This window comes from Apium graveolens, chromosome 9, assembly GCF_009905375.1.
Source record: "Apium graveolens cultivar Ventura chromosome 9, ASM990537v1, whole genome shotgun sequence".
Classification (NCBI taxonomy): domain Eukaryota; kingdom Viridiplantae; phylum Streptophyta; class Magnoliopsida; order Apiales; family Apiaceae; genus Apium; species Apium graveolens.
Genome location: NC_133655.1, coordinates 280,852,114 through 280,872,905, shown reverse-complemented (window position 1 = coordinate 280,872,905; position 20,792 = coordinate 280,852,114). Strand labels below are relative to the sequence as shown.

General features: G+C 34.5%; 1 protein-coding gene across 1 annotated transcript; it reads left to right on the top strand.

Annotated features, from left to right (window-relative positions):
- Positions 1-10,135: 10,135 nt before the first annotated feature.
- Positions 10,136-11,832, top strand: LOC141683576 (disease resistance protein Roq1-like). The gene is made up of 4 exons (XM_074488321.1): positions 10,136-10,364; positions 10,419-10,753; positions 10,981-11,256; positions 11,520-11,832. The coding sequence occupies exons 1-4, from the start codon at positions 10,136-10,138 to the stop codon at positions 11,736-11,738; spliced, it is 1,059 nt and encodes a 352-aa protein (XP_074344422.1). The 3' UTR covers positions 11,739-11,832.
- Positions 11,833-20,792: the final 8,960 nt, after the last annotated feature.

Here is a 20,792-nt window from a genome sequence, read left to right as displayed (position 1 = left end):
AATCTAATAAATTCTAATTGCCGAAAACCCCAATTGAGATTAACCAACCTATATTCACCTAATCATTGATAGCCCCAGTAGATGTAAGTACAGTGAAGACTCTTTGAAGACCCTGACTAATTAAATCAACTAGAATTATCGTCGGTGATGGAAAGAGCTCTGACCCTAACTACTAGAACCCTAATCTTCAAACTCGTCGAGGGTATTTGAATGTATGAGAGTGTTTATCAATGAGTGTACAGGTAAGCGGATCAAATTGAATATTCATATTTTATTTTAGTAAAAATGAGCGGGTCAAATTTTCTCATTTGGGCCGCCCAAAATTCGGTGAAAATTTGGTTAAATTTTGGCCCGTAGTTACAATCCCGCCTAAATATTTAGTGTTATGGTAACACTAATTGTACTATCATTTCTAGCACTATTTTTTGTGTTACAAAAGCCATTTTATCGTGTCTATGATAACATCTAGTATCCTTTACTGTAACACAAAAAAACTGTTATCTTAGGTCAAGTTTTAGTAATTTAAGGCAATATTTTTGCTTGTAATACCAAAAAAATGTGTTGATATTGGCCAGATATGGTGTAGTGATTGTAGATTTTATCCTCATATTGACTAATTACAAGTCTAAACATCATGTGTGATGTGCTAATATCATCTCTGTAAACACCAAATCAGAGGTTTTTTATAACGGTAAAACAACTTCAAACTATAATGGTAAACGTGATCCTCGAGAAACAATATTGAGTATCAGAGAAAAACTTATTAGTACCTGAGAAGACTCTTATAGATATAATGACATATATCAATGCGGTAGCTGTGACTGAGGAGTACTTTTAATCTAGATTCTCAAATACATCACAAGAATGTACATCTATTAACCAGAGGAAGAAATTATTAGTTAGTGAAAACCCTTATATTCTAAATATGACGGAAGAATAGACCAAATACTACTTACAGAAACCAAATGTATAGAGCCTAATAGACTTGAAATGGAAATAAATATATGAAAGTTACATATATTTGTTCAGTGATTAATGACAAAAGAAGTTACAAATAAAATAATTAATTATATTGATGGTAAAATTGATTATTAATTATAGGCTGTTACATATTATGGGGTGGAGACATTGGAGGTTAAGCCCATATATAGAGGATTATTTCCTACAAGAAAAAGCATCCAAACGTAACTTGTTCACTCTATTTCCGGAACCCCATAAAAAATAATTTTCTAATATTAAAGTGTAGGTCTAATAATACTACACTGTTATCAGAGCGATGTTGAGTATTTCCATACTTAAGATATTCGTATAACTAATCAAGAAATCCTATTTTTTTACAAATTAAATATGTCAAATCCAAATAAATCTATTGCACAATTGAGAAACATTGAACTTCCTACTCTTCATATGATAAATTCAAGAGTTCATTTTTCACATTACTCATTTTTTAATAATTGTTTTTTAATTTTGCGATATAGAATCCGTTATTTAAAGCTTACATCTTGGCTTAATTATTAAATCTAGTTATTAGATTTAAAAATGAGATAGACATTTTATTTCATTAATTGGCATTTTTAGAATATTAAACGGTACTAGCAACTTTGGATGTAGTCGAGAAAAAAATTATTATCATTATGCAAATTCAAAATTATCACTATAATAGATGATATTATTTTCGCATGTATAAAATAAAATATTTGTGATAATATATGGTTATATTATTTTCTCACAAAGGATTTTTTCATTGAAGGGAGTTTTTTTTTGAGTAAATATCCAGAAAACTTGAAAGAAATAAGATAAGTATCGGTGACAAATTGTTTTAAATTTATCCATTTAGAAAATGGTGAACAAATTGATCATGTAAAAAGAATTTTGTTGAAAAATGAGATATTAATGGTTTTAAGATAATATATAACTATCATTGGAAAATGACTACATTTTATGGACTCCGTGAAAGTGGGAGGCACGTTAATTATTTAAATATGACGAATAGTGAATGCATGTGATTTATAAATTTTCATTAAAATGGACGATATTATACTAGAGAAAATTTCTAGTGGAGCTCTGAATAAGGAAATTTGTTAGCATTGTTTTTCAAGTAATTCTTTTTGGGATAATCTCTTATTTTACAATTTAAATAAACATTAATACTTGACATTATGTTACATGCGCACAAGGTAAATGAGCAACAAGTTGCACCGCGAGACCATGTTGAATTGCAAATCCTACCCGTCTAAATACAAATTCAACTGAACTAGCAGTCATTACATTCTTGTCCATTACTTTTTGTAATCTTCTTTGAAATTCAACAACATCAGAAGCTAAGAAACCAAATGCATAAAAAACAAATGGCATAAAATTATGCTGGTCATCTCTACATGCTTGATCATGCTTATGTACTTTTGCTTCCACCTATTTAAATATCGCATGACCAAAAGTGAACGCCCCCTTATCAAACCCATTCAAAGGAGAAACTCTTGTAAGATCAATACAAGTATGTTCCCCCATCCCAGCTATAAACCAAAATATTAGTTGGTAGGGGTGTACACAGATGGGTGGGTTGAGTGAATTTAGAAACCCAACCCAATAAATTAGGGTTTCAAAATTTCAAACCAAACCGAACCGTTTAAATTTGTAACCTAAACCAATTTGTAATACATCGGTTTGGATCGGTTTGATCAGTTTAGTAAATATTCAAAAGTAATATTAATAATTATAGACTAAAGCAGAAAAGTCTCAAAGTCTAAAATACTTGAAAATAGTTCAACAAAATATTAAAATCATCCATGTCAGATATGGCTTAAATATCCAAAAGAGAGTGATAATATGATAATTAGTCTTTAAACATTCTTTAAACATTGAACTTGATAAAAGAAAAGAGTGGCATATTTGTTATTCCCAGTGGACTAACAATGAGATTTACAGAAGGGGGGTTGAATGTAAATCTCAAAACTTTTTCAAGTTTTGAGCAGTTTCTAAGACTAAGTGTTTTAGTGAGCAAATGTGTGTGAATTGCTTGAAGCTAATACAGACAGATATATATTCAAACACAAATGTAAAGAACACAAAGAACTTAAAAACTTTTCTGATGGATTTGTTGTTCCACCAGAGATGTGTTATTTCAGAAAATCTGTGATTCGAAGAATTAAATCACAGCTGCGTCCTAGTACAAACTAGATGATTTTCTCTCTGGATTTTTCTAAACAGCTCTGGAAAATTCACCATCTAATTACTAGCTGCTACTTGGTTTATATATCACCAAGTTTATAAGTGAAGACAAAACTGTAAAATACAATTAAAAGATTCTTCACATGTTTCTTCTTTATTTCTCTATCCAATGAAATTTAGGTTTAGCTGTGAATCTTTGAATACTTCCTTGTTTGCACCAGAATAGAAATGCTGCATTTTCTTGATTCCTCCTAGAGGCTGCCACATTCCAGTTTGTCTCTGTCAACCCATGTGCCTCTGTCATCTTATGAATTATCACTATCAACTGCTATTGAACTAAGCATCCGTTGAAGCTTTCATCCGTTGATGACTTTATCCGTTGAAGCTTTATCCGTTGATGCATTAGCAGTTGAAGCTTTATCCGTTGAAGCACTCATCCGTTGATGGATGTTATCCGTTGAAGCTTTAGAGACATTTGTTGAAGCTTTGTTTCTCATCCATTGAAGGCCTTTAATATCAGTTGATACTACTTCACTTATACAAAATTACAAGGCATGAAATATTTACAATTAGCCCTCCTATTTGCATATCCACTAGCAGTCAACATGACTAATAATTTCCCACAATATCTAAGAATTACAACTTAAATACAGAGAATGAAATGTGCTACAATACTAAACTTATTTCTAAGTAAAGCTACTCCTTCAACGGATAGCCAAAATGGTCTTATCCGTTGAGGCTACTAACACTAGATTTCTACTTAAGTGTTTTGTTTAACTTATCATCAAACTAATACACATATTCCTAACAATCTCCCCCTATTTATGTCTACTAGAACTGTAGGCATAAATTTGGGTTTAACTTGATGATAACAAAACACTTATCAAACATATGAACTGAAATAAAGTAGAAATTCAAAAGTGCTGCAAAAATGTACTGAGATAGAATTGAAGAATTACATTGTTTCCAAGGGTGCTCCTTTAGCCTGAGCAGATTAATTCCTTTTCCTTTGATCCCTTATTTTCTTCCCTAGCCTCCTGTCATCATCCTCTATTTGGAGTTGGAGTTGTCTGTAGAATTCAGCTTCATCTTTTTCATTGATGTCCAACTTAGATTGCATATCCTTGAGAGTTTCATTACTGGCAATCTTGAGCTGATCTTCAAGTCTGAAAAATCTTCTGACTCCTTTATTGTCTCTGAACTCTATCAACCAATGAGGTGATTTATGAACTGTAATTCCTCTCTCTGGGATGAGTAATGTTCTAGGCAAGGCATTGGGCTCCCACCAAGTTTTCCTTCTGCTGGCAATCTTGTTGAGAATCTCAGTTTTGGCAGTTCTGGTAAAGCCAGAATCCCTTTTTATAGCTGAGTAGACTCTAACCAAGGTAGAATAGCCTTCATTCAGAATTCTGTAAAGAGGCCAAGTCATTTTCCCACTTCCTTTATATTTGAACACTAGTCTTTCTGGAAGCTGTCTGTAGGCATCTATTCCCCTTACTTCCTCCAGCTCATCCAGATAGAGTTCAATGTCTGTAAATTCCTTTATGTCACAAATGTGAACATAATCATACTTTGAGGCTTGTGGCTTAGGCTTAGGCTTCTGAGTGAATTTGATTGAGGTTAGAGGAGGTGTTGATTTGATTTTTCTTTTCTGTTTCTTTGATGGTGGAGAAATGGTTAAGAAAGTGGGCAATTTGATGGTGTCCCAATCAATTGGTTCCTCCTTAGGAGTGATTGTTTCACCATGGATGTTTATGAAGGGGTCAGGTACAATGGGTTCAGGAATAGAAGGTAGTGGTTTAGATTTTGATTGGGTTTCTTCAGTTTCATCTACAATCTTCTTTTTTGCATTGGCCTTCTTTCTGTTCCCTTTCTGTCATTCCTTTCTTTCCTTACTTCTTTCTTCCACATCATCACTAAGCATGTCCCCCATACCTACATCTTCACCCTTGTCTTCAATTTCTTTCTTTTCTTCAGCTTGACTTGACTTTAGCTGTTTTTCAAGCTTTGCTTGTGCTCTTTTGTCAGCCTTTAGCTTTTTAGCTTCTTCCTTCAACCTTCTGGCTTCTTCCCTCTTGGCTATTGAGAATTTGGGATATCCTTGTATCACACAGATACTCTTTCCCTCTCTAAAGATAATAGCCATGTTCATTCTTTCAACCACATCCTTGGTCTCCTTGTACTTCATGATATTACCACCCAAAACCTTGTCTTCATCAGGTTTTGGAAGAGGAAAATCCACTCCTTTCAACTGAGCAAGGCTTAGAGGGTTCTTTGTAGAGTCCTTATTGGATCTGTTATTGGGCTTGAGAACCATAGGTTTCAGATTCTTGGAAGAAGTCTCTTCAACCTTATTCCTCCTTACTGGCTTGAGCTCCATAATGATTGGCTCCACCTTTGTGCTATGCTTCACAGATTATGATTTTGAAGTTGTAGAACCAAAAATTTGTTGCTTCCTTTCATCAATTCTCCTCCTTTGCTCTTTGACTTTCATCTTAGCTGCTGCTATCTGGATTAGATCAATTCCATCAAGCTTTCCTTTGATTTGAAGTGTTGGAGAAGTGGTGATGGCAGGAACTAGCACTTTAGATATTTGAATTTTTGTTGATGGCTCTCCTTTCCCTTCCCCTTTATTCTCCCCCTTTTTTATCATCAAGGATAGGGGTCAAGCCTTGTGCTTTTGCCAGCTGCAATAGTAGACTTGTCTGAGACTATTGATTTTGAAGAATGGTGACCACAGAGTCTTCAATGATTTGAACTTTGTTTTCCAATTTGGCCAGCCTCTTGTCAGCATCAGATTTTCTCCTCAATCTCAGCAACAAATCTTGCATTGTACCATAAGGCATGACTGAATCCAACTTCTCAGAATTGTAGGATTTCAGATCAGCAATATCCTTTTTGAGTTCATCCACACTCAAATTATGTCTGATGTGCTGCAACTGCAAGAGATGCAGAGAGTCTAGATGAGCTTGAAGAATAGCCTTGGTACCAGCATCTGAAGTGTCCTGAAGGGCCTTTTGAATAGCCATAACCTGCTTGACCAAAGCTACACCAAACTGTCCTGGTGTAGATTTCTTTGTCCATGCCCATTCAGGTAAATCTGGAACAGAACTTGGGCCTGCATCTCCCCCTAAGTTCATGCTCCCATCCAAAAAAATAGAGTCATCATCATTAGAATTTACTTCAAATTCTTCAGATGGCTCACCAGCTTGAGAAGGCATCCTATTAATAGCAGCTTTATCTCTTTGAAGAGATTCTGAAGTGTGCACTATGTTCAAAGTCTGTTCTGCCTCCACATTGCCCTGAGCAGCCAACAGTTGATAGGCTGAAACAGGATGAGTAAAAGTGTCAGCATCCAAGGAAATGTTATCAGTGCCGCCTGAAAGTTTCGAAGAGCTCTCCCTAAACTTTATAACTCATGTCGGTGGTCTTCCATTAGCTCTCAAGGTGTTGGGGTCATCTTTACTGGGTAGCACTGATGAGTCATTCTGAAAAGAAAAATTTGAAAAAGTTAAAATAATCCCGGAGAATGATATACATAAAATCCTTCAACTGAGCTACGATGAATTAGAGGATGAGACGCAGAAGAAAATTTTCCTCGATATTGCTTTCTTCTTTGTCGGAAAGGACAAAGATGAGGCTACTTATGTTTTTAAAATCTTGTGATTTATTTCCTGGTGTTGGAATCCAAAATCTAGTGGACAGATGTCTAGTGACAATTGGTGAAGATAATAAGTTACGGATGCATAATCTTATCGAAGACATGGGAAGGGAACTTGGGAAGACTACACACTTGTTCTTGAAAGGAAATGCCTGGAAGGACTTGCAAAATCTAAAGGTAAGCAATCCAAATGAAAATACTTTTCCTGTTGTATTCGGTCTTTATAAACGTTAAATTGAACAACCCACATTCATTACCAAGAACTTTTCATAAGATTTATGATATGTTTCATGATCACAGTTTTTATAAATTTTATTATTGATGAAATTATCAGGGGGAAAATAATCTTGAAGGCCTTATATTAGACTTGACAACTTCGGTAGACAGTCAAATGAGTACAATAATATTTCAAAGGATGCACAACTTGAGATTACTTCAAATAATTGATGCTAATGATATTACAGGAAGTTTTAAAAATTTACTTCCCAAATTAAGATGCATTAGGTGGCATTATTTGTCCTGAAGATCTCGTCTCCTTTGACATGTTAGGTGGTAAATTCAAAAGATTATGGAAAGGATTAAAGGTAGGTAAATACAAAGTTAGTATTCCATATTTGTTTTCTGGTTTTTAATATATTTCCAAAATACATAGTTTCGTACATCTATTTCATTTAATTTTTTATTATTTTTTTAAAAAAATAAAAAATTGTTGTTGAAGTTTAATAAAGAAAATTACGAAAAATTAATTAGTATATAAAATTCATAGACAATTTAATGTACACAAAAATTAACCTAAGTATATCATATACATTTCAAAGACAATTTAATGTACAAAATATTTAACCTAATTTGGGTTTCGAAGTAAAATAATTAATACTCAATATTATCTTTTAGTACTATATAGTAAAGCGAAACAAACATAATTTTTCAATCTTTACTAGGATCATTATAAGTTTTAATAATAGTATTAGCTATAAATATTTTAGGTAATTTTAGCTTTAATTACTTGCCGCACTATTATAATTTTTAATTTAAATACTCCAAGAGTTATTTAATTTACGTAAAATGGCCCTTAATCTCACAATTTGGGAGTAAATGGTTCAAAATATCACAATTCACTAAAAATGGCCCTTAATATCACAGAAAAACGAAAACAAAACATGCGTTTATCAGTTTGGAGTAATGCATTTTTAGTATGCGTGTAACCTATTTAAACGGATTTAAAAGCATTGTTTATGGGGCTAACGCAACATTAACATGTGTTTTTATTTTTTTTTATTTTCTAAATTTTTTTCATAAAAAATAATATTAAAATTTACAAAAAACGCAATGCATAAATGCATTTTCTAAAAACATATATTTTAAATGTATTTTTTAGTGATAAAAAGGGCCATAGTTTGTTACTAGTGAGATTTTGGGCCTTTTTCCCCAAATTTGTTATAGGAAGGCCATTACCCTAATTTACAAGTTAGAAATGTATAAGTTTTAATTTATTTACTCCAAGAGGTATTTAATTTACAAAGTAGAAATATATAGTTGGGCTTTGTTGACTTTTTAGTTGCGTGAAACAACCCATCAGGCAAATGAATTATCTGACTTGTTTGAATCTGAGGGACTACCGTGGTTTAATACGATTACCTGAGTCGTTGGGTGATACGAAGGCTTTGAAGAAGATTGATGCAAGTTGGACTGTAACGGATGGTATAACAGAGAAATATCTTTTTGATGTACAAACCGTAGTCGGTGAAGCACAGTCAAAGATAAAATGCATTACAGGAGGGAAGCTCTCAGTGAAAAGTGGAGAGAGAATCAAGGTTTCTTTTTCAAAGTTTATTGTATTCTCTTTTTGAAGAAGTTCCTACCGGAGAAGTGAAGGTCAACATGTGTGGGGTTCATGTGATAGAAGATACACCCCTCAAATTCAATTCACTAAAAAAATTACCGTTTACTTAGTTTTGTACATAAATTTCAATTTATTTTATCTTCGCCCCGCCATATAAAATATGTTAGCTAAATAGAAAATATTTGTAATGATTGATAATATACATTATGTAATAATTTATTCTAAATGTATATTTTATCAATTTCTTTGCCTCTTTGAACTTAGAAGAGACTAAGCTTAAAAGTTGCTGATTAATATTCAATCTATTCGCTTATGGTTTTGGACTATTTATTTTGTAATAACTTCTATTTTACATTTTTTATAATTATTATCGCATTCATAAGTTGTTTCTTAATGGTGCCTTTTGTTGGAGACATCCACCTTTTTACTGCACAAGAATTGTGTTTGTGCCTTTCAGAAGAACATAAGCTTGAGTAGTTTAATTTCACCGTTCAAGCTTTCTCTTTCAACTTGGCCATTTGTTTTTATATTCAAAAAAACATAGACTTATACTCAACTGAACACTTTTCTGGGTTTCTTACAAAAATTGGTCAATAGAATTAGGTTTAATATTTGGTCAGTTTCAATGAACTGGTCAATGGCAGTATATTCTCAAATATGCCAGACTTGAATGGAACTTTGAGTAGTAAAATTCAGAGATGATCTTGCACTTAGAAAAGGGCCAAGAAATTTTATCAGGACCACGTGAAGCAATAAAGAACTGAAAAAAGTTTGTCCTCGTTTTCTCAGAGGATAATGTTCGTTTTTCACGGTTCTTGTTTGAGCTGTTAGAGGTTCATAGTTGCAACAGAACAAAAAATCAGATTGTTCCTGTTTTTTACCAAGTTGATCCATCACGCATAAGGTGCCAGAAACGGTGTTTAGAGAAGCTGGCGAAGGTCACAAGAACAATCACTCTGTTCGTATGGTGGACAAGTGGAAATCTGCTCTTGTTGAAATCACACGATACCATCTGAAAAAAGATGCAAATGAGTAAGCCCCTTTATTTGTTGCTGTACTGATTTATATTTTCCTGTAATTATCTTAATTGTCCACCAAGCACTTGAAATACGTCACCAGCTAGTAAATTGTCAGGATTAGTGGTTATTTATGATGATGCTAAGTAAATGAAATTGAGTTTACTCCTAATATTTCATCACCTGTAACATATTGCTTTTGCAATCTAAATCTGCTTAGTTTATTAGAAATTTTAATGCTGGGCCAGGTGATGTATGAATACATAAGCATAAAACATGTAGGGAACTCTATTATTGTGTGATTTAGAAACTCTTTTCTCATATATAAACTAGTTTACAATTTTGATTAAATTTTCCAGGAGTATCTCGGACACCATTGAAGAAATTGTTGAGGATTTGGCACCACAAACATCTTCAAAAGTTGTTTTCCGCTGAAGTAGAGTTATCATGACAACAAGATGTGCAGACCTGATACAGCAACTACAAGAAGACATATCAGAAACAGATATGTATATGATGAAGGAATTGAGACAAAAGGAGTCATGGGAGTTGTTTAGCTATCATGCCTTTCGAAAATCACTACCACCTGTAAGTTTCCTAGAGCTCTCAGTAAGTCTTGTAGATTATGTTGGAGGTCATCCATTAGCTCTGAAAGCATTGGGTTCGTCTCTGCGCGGTAGGACTCTTGTGTCATGTTGGGAAGCTAAACTTGAAAAAGTTTGAGAAACAGAGAACAATATAAAGAAAATTCTGCAACTCAGCTACGATGAATTAGATGATGAAAAGAAAAAGTTGATATTCCTTAATATTGTATTCTTTTTCGTCGAGAAGGATAAAGATGAGACTGCTCATATTTTCAAATCTTGTGATTACTGTCCAGACGCTGGAATACCAGTTCTAGTTGAAAGATTTCTACTAAGAATTGATGAGGATAATAAGTTTCAGATGCATAACCTTATACAGGACATGGGTAGGGAAGTTATTCGCGAAGAATACAAGCATGGTAAGTGTTTGCACTTGCACTTGTGTCGAGGAAATGCATTGGAGGCATTTCAGAATCTAGAGGTAATGAAATAGCAAATAATATGTGACGTCTAGTCTGAGTATAATCACTGCCTTAACACTACAATAATTGCAATTAGTTATCCTAATAAACTGATACTAATATTTAAAGAACTAAAGTTAAACATCTACAGATTTATAACTTTAGGACAACTAAATTGTATTAAATAATCAAAAATATTATGTTATAATGAAATTTCTGAACTTCTTCTTTCCAATGATAAAATCAGGGAACAGATAAAATTGAAGGTTTGGTAGATCTGACTCCGGGGACACAAAGACATGTCAGTGCCAAAAATTTTGAAAGACTGCCCAACTTGAGATTACTTGAAATAATTAGTCCACATGACATCGGGGGAAATTTCGAAAGATCATTTCATGAGTTGAGGTTCATCCGTTGGCGTCATTGCCCCTGGACACATCTACCTTCTAGTTTTTGTCCACAGAAGCTTGTCTCCCTTGACATGACATTTAGCAAACTGAAGACATTGTGGAAGGGCACCATGGTAAGAAGTCGAATAGACTCTTCCAAATCAATGTATATTTCTTATCTATCTCTTTGTTTTGTGTGTGTGGGGGGGGGGGGAGTTTATATCTATGGCTAAACTTCTATTCAAAACAAAAACACTAAAAAGTAATCTGTAGAAGTATACTTTATGCAATTAAACAGAATCTGCATGCTAATAGTTATTTGTATGGGATTATAAAAGATAAATTTAGCTGCATACTGAATATATCTTAACTGTGATGACCTGTATTTTGTTCAAAGCAGCCTTCAGTGAGCCTGAATACTATCACCGTCAGTTACTCAAAGAACCTGAAAACAACCCCTAACTTTAGAGATTCAAAATTAGTTGAGAAGTTACTGTTTCGTGGTTGTAGGAACTTGCTAAGAGTTCATCCATCAATTGAACAGTTGAGTCAGTTGTGTCATTTGGATTTAAATGAGTGTGGCCATTTGAGAGAATTACCGGAGACAGTTGCATAATTAACTAAATTGGGCCATTTGGATCTGCGTGGTTGCCACAGCCTTAAAAGATTGCCGGAGCCTATCAAACTGTTGTATAATTTTGAATGCTTAAATATAGGCGGTTGCTCCGATCTTTCAAATAGCATATGGAAGCTGAAGTTGCTAGAAATTCTACGACTGAGTGGCACTTCAAAGCTGGAACGATGGCCTGAGCAGTTCCAGGGTAGAATTCTACCATCTCACACATTCGAGGGTAGAATGTGTGAGAGGGGATACAATCTCAGTGAAAAGTGGAGACAGAATTAACTAAATTGGGCCATTTGGATCTTCGTGGTTGCCACAGCCTTAAAAGATTGCCAGAGCAATTGGGTAATTTAAAAGGCTTAAAAGTGCTTGATACAAGTTATACTGCAATTGAGCAACTGCCAGATTCAGTTGCCCACCTATTGGAATTGGTTGAGTTAAAATTGATCAGTTGCAAGAAGCTGAGAAAGTTACCTGAGCAGTTTGGTGAAATGGAAGGCTTAAGGTCGTTTCATGCAAGCATTCGAATTAGTCAGCCTAAAACGATCAAATATATGGAGTTGGAATATTTGAGTCTGTTATGTAATATAGGAATATGGCTCCCTGTGAGTCTCAGTTTCTCTTCTTTGAAAAGGTTGACTCTTAGAGATGAGGGACAGGGTTTCGCCTCAATGAAATCGTGTGGCCTTTCTAAGCTTTTTGAACTACAATATTGTACATTGGAAAATTGTACGAATCTCGGATCCTTTCCTGAACTTCCTCCAAATCTGATTGTCCTAAATTTGTGTACGCAAGCAATACTACAACAGTTACCCGATTTATCCGGATTAAAACAATTGAAGAAATTGTATATGGAGAAATACATCAGCTTGCGATCACTTCCGCCACTTCCTCCTCGTCTAAAATCACTTGAAGCTCGTAAATGCACAAGCCTGCATAATCTACCAGATCTGTCGATGTTGAAAGAATTAACCACCTTAAGTTTAATAAAGTGCCGCAATCTGAATTTTTTAGTTTGAAACAAAGTTCCCAACAGGTTGGTGTTGGCCTCTCTCCTTTTTTCGCTCTCAATGACAAAAAAATCAAACTTTAATCAATCTATTAACATTGTTTTATGTTACATGTAGGACTAGACAACTACTCCTCATTTACAGCCAATCTTCCAAACACGGAGGTTGCAGAATGGTTCAGCTATAAGAGCAATGGGCGTACAGTATCTTTAGAGATCCCACCAGACTTGGATGATAGATTTTTAGAGGTTGCGCTCTGGATTGTTTATACATGCAAAACCACTAATCGGTTTAGGCCATACATTAAAGCTGTTTTTAAGAATAAAACAGAGGTTATGAAAAAGAGCTACTGCATCTATGCACCTCTGAATGTAGTTGGTGAAGTACATTCGAGGGTAGAATGTGTGAGGGGGGATACAATCTCAGTGAAAAGTGGAGACAGAATTAAGGTTTCATATCAAAGCTTGTTGTATTCTACCTGTGATGACGGTAAAGAAGTTCCTACTGGAGAAGTGAAAGTGTTAACGTGTGCGGCTCTGTGATACAAAAAACATCCTCCACTCCCTAGTATTAATTTCTGTTTTCTTTTATCTTACAAATCGGTAAAAATTCCTGCCGTTGATCTCATACTAATTAATGCCATGGCGCTACAAGTATCACGACTGAGGTAATGCCTAAGTTTCCTTTCTCATGAATTATTTATGCTAATTTATTCGTTTTATGTGAAACACATTAGTTACAACCTCATTAATCTCATAGAAAATGTATAGAATTTTTAGGTCATTTGATACTAAATATTTAAAATTATTTACGCGGTTTTTGTGATATCTTGTTGACACTAACTAATGCATTGAAGATTAACAATTTACTAATGATGTTTGACATATGATAAAATATCTTATAAAAACAGAAGTTGTTTGGGAAGCTGATCTCATAGTCATAACATGTAACTTTAAAGGCGTCTGAGGATTCGGATGCTTTGAACAACTGGTTTGGCATCTCACAGAACTAGATTATAAAAAATATTCAGAAAATAATCAATTTTAGAATTTCAATGTACATATGAACGGAAATTATAAATAAGTCGTGGATAAATTTTACCTTTGGGCTTTGGCGCTTCTCATCTTATCATATGCTGTGCTGTAAGCTCAATGTCATGCTCTCATTCCCAGTATCAGATTGCTCAGTGCTCCCCTTTCTGCATAACTATGTAATTTAATTTACAACATATTCTCTAAATCTTTTGGTCAAATTACCTTGTTTCTGATAATCGAGCTCATCTTAGTGACTGATACAAATAATTTGAGTAGCTTGGAATTTGTGTACATTAATAACTTAAAACCCTGTATCGGAAAGCTCTCATGCTTAATAATTAATAATATAAAACAAGGCTTATCTTGGATTAGTTGTATATATTCTGAGATAATTGATATTGGGAGATAGTTAGAACTGGTTTTACTGAACTTTGTCTTTCTTAGTAGCATCTGGTAGAGGGGACCTTGTACTCCAGGTAAATATATGTGCTGTCATGTAATATTATGATGTCATTTTTCCTGTATGTTTAGGGAAGTTTGAAATATATGTTCCTGCGTTTTTTAATTTCAAAGCTAAATATTTTATAGGGTTGATCTACTGTTCATATTGTTCCATTCAGCCATTCTAGTGACACATGTAGATGAGTTATTCGTCAACACATGTAATGTCGAATCTTGAAGAATTAACAAGTTGGTAAACAACTGGTTAGTTCAAATCTTGATTGTGTACCAAACTTGACGTTGTGTTTTTACATATTTTTTATAGAATACTGAAAGATGATTCTTAAATTTAAGCTAGTAGTTATGCTCAAATCACCATGCATGCTGCATTTTGGTTGGTTTGAACATTCTCCTCTTTGTTGTTCATGTCAGTGTTGCCATATAGTATTTTAGTTTTGAACAATCATAATGATTATTTGGTAGCAATTCATATCAGTTCCTCTTTCCTCACTGCTTCTAATCCTCATGCCATGCTTCAGAGAGGTGGTTCGCAGGTTTTGTTTGCTTTGGTTGCAATTTGTATTAGTTTCAAGTATCTTGACCTTGAACTAACAACTTCTTATTCCTTCATTTACTCCTTATTTAGTGGTTTAAGCCTTAAAGATTTTATGTTGCATAGTAATAGAAATAGCATTAAAGATTAACTTATAGGATGATATGGGAATAAGACCACCAATGCTTGTTTAAAATTCTACAACTGCTGAGATACAAAATAACAGAGATATAAATAGTACATCACAGCTTTCGACATCAACATCACATCAGCATTAGTGTATCAGAATCAGGATATATTTGTAAATAGCATTGTTAGTATTTATATAGTTGGTATTAGAAAGTTAGTTAGTTAGTTAGATCTGATTTTCTCTTTTCTCTGTATAGCTTCATTGTGTAAATACATTTCAAGCTACTATGTGATCAACAATTGAGTTCATAACAAATCTGAAGCTTCTTGTGTTTAATCACGATTGATAACATGGTATCAGAGCCATACATTCTTGTCATCTTCGTTTTATGTCTCCGCATCGATTCAAGTAAGATAGTTACATAATTTCTTGATCTGATCCTACGATTTGTTTTCATTCTACACAATACCTGTAATCTGTTCGATAATCTGATTGTTGAAGATCTTTGGTATAATCTGTACGGAATTGTTGTTTCATACTGTTTTTTTTCGTCTTCATTTTCGTTTTGAGTTTGTTACTGATTGTACGGAATTCGATTTCAGATCTCTGAAAATTCGATCTAATCGATCTAAATTTCTCCAAACATCTAAATCAATCGCTCTTCGAATCATCGTCCTTCTCATTTATCTGAATCTTACTCTAAAAACAGAACTTGTTTCTCAATTGATTTGACTCATGGCTGCTCAAACTGAGAATCACATAGAATTGACACAAAATCCTTCTAGTGTGTATTTCTTGCATCCTTCAGATAATACTGGCATGAAACTAGTCAATACACCTTTTGACGAAAATTCTTATGGAAATTGGAAGCGTTCTATGATCACAGGTCTCACCGCGAAGAATAAGATGCCGTTTGTTGACGAAACACTCATTAAACCTGCACTTACGGATCCTGAATACAAGTTTGGGTCTCGTTGCAATAGTATGATCACGGGTTGGATTATTACTGCTTTAGATCCTCAGATTGCAGCAAGTATACTGTACGTTGATACTGCAAGAGCTATATGGCTTGATCTTGAAGAGCGCTTTGGTCAAGCATCTTCAGCACAGTTATATGCTTTGGAACAGGTTCAGATTTCACAAGATACACTTGCCATTTCTGAATACTATACACAGTTGAAGAAAATATGGGATGAGATTGATAATCTCAAACCCTTACCTAAATGTGAATGTGCACAGTGTAATTGCAACATTACTCAGAAGGTTCTCAAGCTTCAACAGGATCAAAGGCTCATGTTTTTCCTTATGAAAATGTCTAATGAATTTGCTAATGTGAGATCTCACATATTGATGATGGACACACTACCTACCCTACCACAGGTCTATCGAATGCTACTCCAGGAACGGAGGCATAAAGAGATTTCTAAGCTAACAGTACATGAGCATGTTGCTTTTGTTGGTCAGAATAATTTTAGACAGTTTCCTAACACTGGTTATCAAGGTCCTCCAAAGTTCAATAGAACATTTTCTGCTGGGAAATTCAATTCTGGAACGGGTTCAACAGGTTTTCAGCAAAGGAAAATCAACTATTTTTTTATCATTGTAAAATTCCAGGTCATAGCAAGGAAAGATGTTTTAAATTGATTGGATATCCACCTGGTTTCAAAAACAATCAGCAGAGGAAATTTGCAGCTTGTACTACAACTGATACAACTGATGAATCCCAGTCTATCAAAGAATCATCTGATAATGCAAATGGATCACAGTCTTCTCCTAACATTTTTGTGGAGCAGTATAATCAGCTTATGCAACTTTTGGCTGAGAATAACATTTCTGAACACGACAATTCTTACTCTGGCAATGCACTATTGGCAGGTACCTCTTATTGTTTATTGTCCTCATCTCGTGCAAATAATTGGATTATAGACAGCGGAACTTCTGACCATATGTGTTCTTCCATGACTTTTTTCACACCATTAAAGAAGTTTCTGATAACAATTTTATAACTATCCCTGATGGAACTAAAGTCCCAGTCACTCATGTTGGAAATATAAAGCTGAACAATCTTATAGAACTTACTGATGTTCTATTCGTCCCTTCTTTCAAATTCAACTTAATTTCAGTTTCTAAACTTGTTCAGAATACTACTCATGTCATTTCTTTTACTTCTGATTCTTGTCTGCTTCAGGAGCATTCAACGAGTCCACCCAAAATTCTTGGTAAAAAGTTTGATGGGCTTTACTTTGTTGATGAGGACTTCTTCTCTCACTGATGTTCAACCTTCCTTGTCAAGTACATTGAATAGAACTTTATAGTCTATTATTCATCATAAACCTGTAGCTAATGTTGTTGTTAATTCTAAGCTTGATGAAGCTAAATTGTTTCATCTTAGACTTGGGCATTTGCCTTATTCAAAACTCAGTACAATTGTAAAACACTTAGATATAAATGCTTTATCTGATTGTGTTTGTGCCATTTGTCCCGCTACAAGACAGCATCGTTTGTCATTTACTTCTAGTGAAATTCATACTTCACAGATATTTGAACTACTCCATTTAGACGTCTAGGGTCCATATCATTCTGTCACACACAATGGTTGCAAATTTTTTTTGACTATCGTTGATGATTTTAGTCGAGCCACCTGCGTGCACCTTATGAAATCTAAACTTGATACTGTTGTTATTCTGAACACTTTTCTTCGACATATTCACACGCAATTTGGTACTAGTGTCAAAATCATTCGTACGGACAATGCACTAGAGCTTTGCCATGGTAAAATTCTAGAACTTTATAAGACTCATGGGATCTTGCATCAAACTAGTTGTCCCGACACACCCCAACAAAATGGGGTGGTCGAACGTAAACACAAGCATTTGATAGACACTGCTCGTGCACTATTTTTCCAATCTAATTTACATTCTCGTTATTGGGGAGACTGCGTACAATGTGCTACCTTTCTCATTAATCGAATGTCAGTTAAGAAATTAGGAAATATCACTCCATATGAAATCTTGTTTGATAGTGCACCAGATTACTCTTTACTCCGGTGTTTTGGGTATTTATGTTTTGTTTCCACTTCTAAACAGTCTCGAACCAAACTCGAACCCAGGGCTCATCCATGTGTCTTTCTTGGTTACCTAGTTGCTACCAAAGGATACAAATTACTCGATTTAGTTACTAACAAAATTATTATTTCTCGAGATGTGAAGTTTCATGAGAAAAACTTTCCCTTTCATATGACTACATTGCCTTCCATGCCCGTTACTCAATTTTTTCTTCCAGCTCATGTTAATCCTGAGGCTTATCATTGTGTTGATATACCTGATATTTTTTATCAATCTCCCTCATCATTTTCTACAAATAATCCATCGGAATCATTTGATACATCTACTTATTCTCATACTCCACAGGTTATTGAACCTGTTGTTAGACGTTCTTCTAGGCAGGTTCATACGCCGGCTCATTTATATGATTATGTTTGTACTCTTGTATCTTTCCAATCTCTTCCAAATGATCACAAAACTTTTTTATTACACACATCATCTATAAAAGAACCAACCTCTTATGCACAAGCTTCCCTTGATCCACGTTGGGTTCAAGCTATGAACCTGGAACTTCAGGCATTAGAGAGTAATAATACATGGGATTTAGTAACCTTGCCTCCTGGAAAGAAGCCCATCGGCTGCAACTGGGTGTTTAAAACTAAACTTAAAGCAGATGGTTCCATTGAGCGTTTTAAAGCATGATTGGTTGCGAAGGGTTTTAATCAAAAGTACGAAATCGACTATCAGGAAACATTTTCTCCAGTTGTAAAAATGGCAACAGTCCGCAATATTCTTTCCCTAGCTGCTCACAACAAATGAAAGATATTTCAACTCGACGTTAATAACGCCTTCCTTCATGGTGAGCTCCATGAAGAGGTATACATGGTGGTGCCTGAGGGATTGCCCAACCCTAAGAACAAAGTGTGTCGTTTGAAGAAATCCATTTATGGATTAAAACAGGCCAGTAGAGAGTGGATTGCAAAGCTGTTACATGAACTCAAATGTCAGGATTATGTACAATTCAAGAATGACTACTCCTTGTTTACTAAGCATTCTGGTACTGACATTACAATTGTTGCCGTTTATGTCAACGACATAATAATAACAGGTACTAATCTTGATACCATTACGAGTTTCAAGGAACATCTTCACAAGTATTTTGGAATTAAAGATCTTGGCTACTTACATTTCTTTTTGGGCTTTGAGGTTGGCTACACTGAGTCTGGTATAACTCTGACTCAAGCTAAATTTACTAAAGAGTTACTAGCTGATTATGGTCTTACTAACTTCAACAAAGTAGCTACTCCTTTACCGTTAAACTTGAAGTTATCAGCTGACACAGGGGATCTTTATGCTGATCCAGTGCTTTACAGAACTCTAGTTGGCAAACTTAATTTTTAACACTTAGTCAGTTCATGCATTTATCACGATCCCATTAATTTGAAGTTTTGGAGCATGTCCTACACTATATGGCTTGTACAGCTGGTCGGGGAATTGTCCTTAATGGATCAAATGTTTTAACTCTCAAGGCCAATTCTGATTCTGATTGGGTTGCTTGTCCCAATACTAGACGATTTGTTTCTGGTTATTTACTTCTTCTCAGTTCATCTCCCATCAGCTGGAAGTCTAAGAAACAGACTACTGTTTCAAAATCCTCCCCTGAAGCTGAATATCGGGCGATGGTTGCAGCTGCTTCTGAGGTTGCTTGGTTAGTGCGTTTACTTGATGATATTGGCATTACTAATCTGCAACCCATCACCCTATTCTGTGACAACCAGTCTGCTATGCACATTGTCAGGAATCCAGTTTTTCACGAGAGAACAAAATATATCGATATTGATTGCCATTTTATCAGGGATAAAGTGCTTGAAGGACTCATTCAATTATCATATTTGCCAACCAATGATCAATTAGCCGATTTGTTTACCAAGATCCTTCCATCTCCTCAGTTTACTATGTTAAAGTCCAAGTTTGGCATGAGTTTTCCCATCCCTAACTTGAGGGGGCTGCTGAGATACAAAATAACAGAGATATAAATAGTATGTCACAGCTTTCGATATCAGCATCACATCAGCATTAGTGTATCAGAAGCAGGACATATTTGTAAATAGCATTGTTAGTATTTATATAGTTGATATTAGAAAGTTAGTTAGTTAGTTAGATCTGATTTTCTCTTTTCTCTGTATAGTTTCAATTGTGTAAATACATTTTAAGCTATTATGTGATCAACAATGGAGTTCATAACAAATCTGAAGTTTCTTGTGTTTAATCACGATTGATAACAACAGACCAAGTAACATTACTCTAGATATAGTTACAGGTTTAGAAATCAACACTTGTACTTGAAAAAGGAAGAAGTGGTGGACTTCTTCATGGTTTTGGTGCATGGTCATCTCATTCTTAAATCTTAGTAAAACTTCTTGTTGTTAGCTTATTATTTGGCATATATTTCAAGCACACTAATCTTCACTACCAATTGACAATGTACGCGTCAATATCTCACCTAATCAGTATATATGTTATCACATTAAAATCTAATGTCAGAAAAAACAGTAAAGGTAAAGAGCAATAATAAGATTCTGATTGAAACATTTTGTAAACAAGTGTCCCCACTTTTTAGATATCCTTAAATTAACATCTTTCAGGGGAGAATGCAAGGTAATTTAAATTAAAATAATAAAAATAAAATGCATACGACTACGAGACGTCACCTATAAATAAGAATTTTGCAGCATGATGTGTTCTCAACAAACACTTGGGAAAATCACAAGGTATTATTCTATTTAGCTTACTTTTAACTTGCAAACTTGTGTGTGTATAAGGTGTTTGATATGAT

Bases quoted from the DNA above. Each gene is read 5' to 3' on its own strand.
- LOC141683576 (XM_074488321.1), top strand. From the start codon at position 10,136: ATGACAACAAGATGTGCAGACCTGATACAGCAACTACAAGAAGACATA. The intron at 10,365-10,418 runs GTAGGACTCTTG...TTTGAGAAACAG, and splicing joins ATTGGGTTCGTCTCTGCGCG to AGAACAATATAAAGAAAATT. The intron at 11,257-11,519 runs GTAAGAAGTCGA...TTTTGTTCAAAG, and splicing joins CATTGTGGAAGGGCACCATG to CAGCCTTCAGTGAGCCTGAA.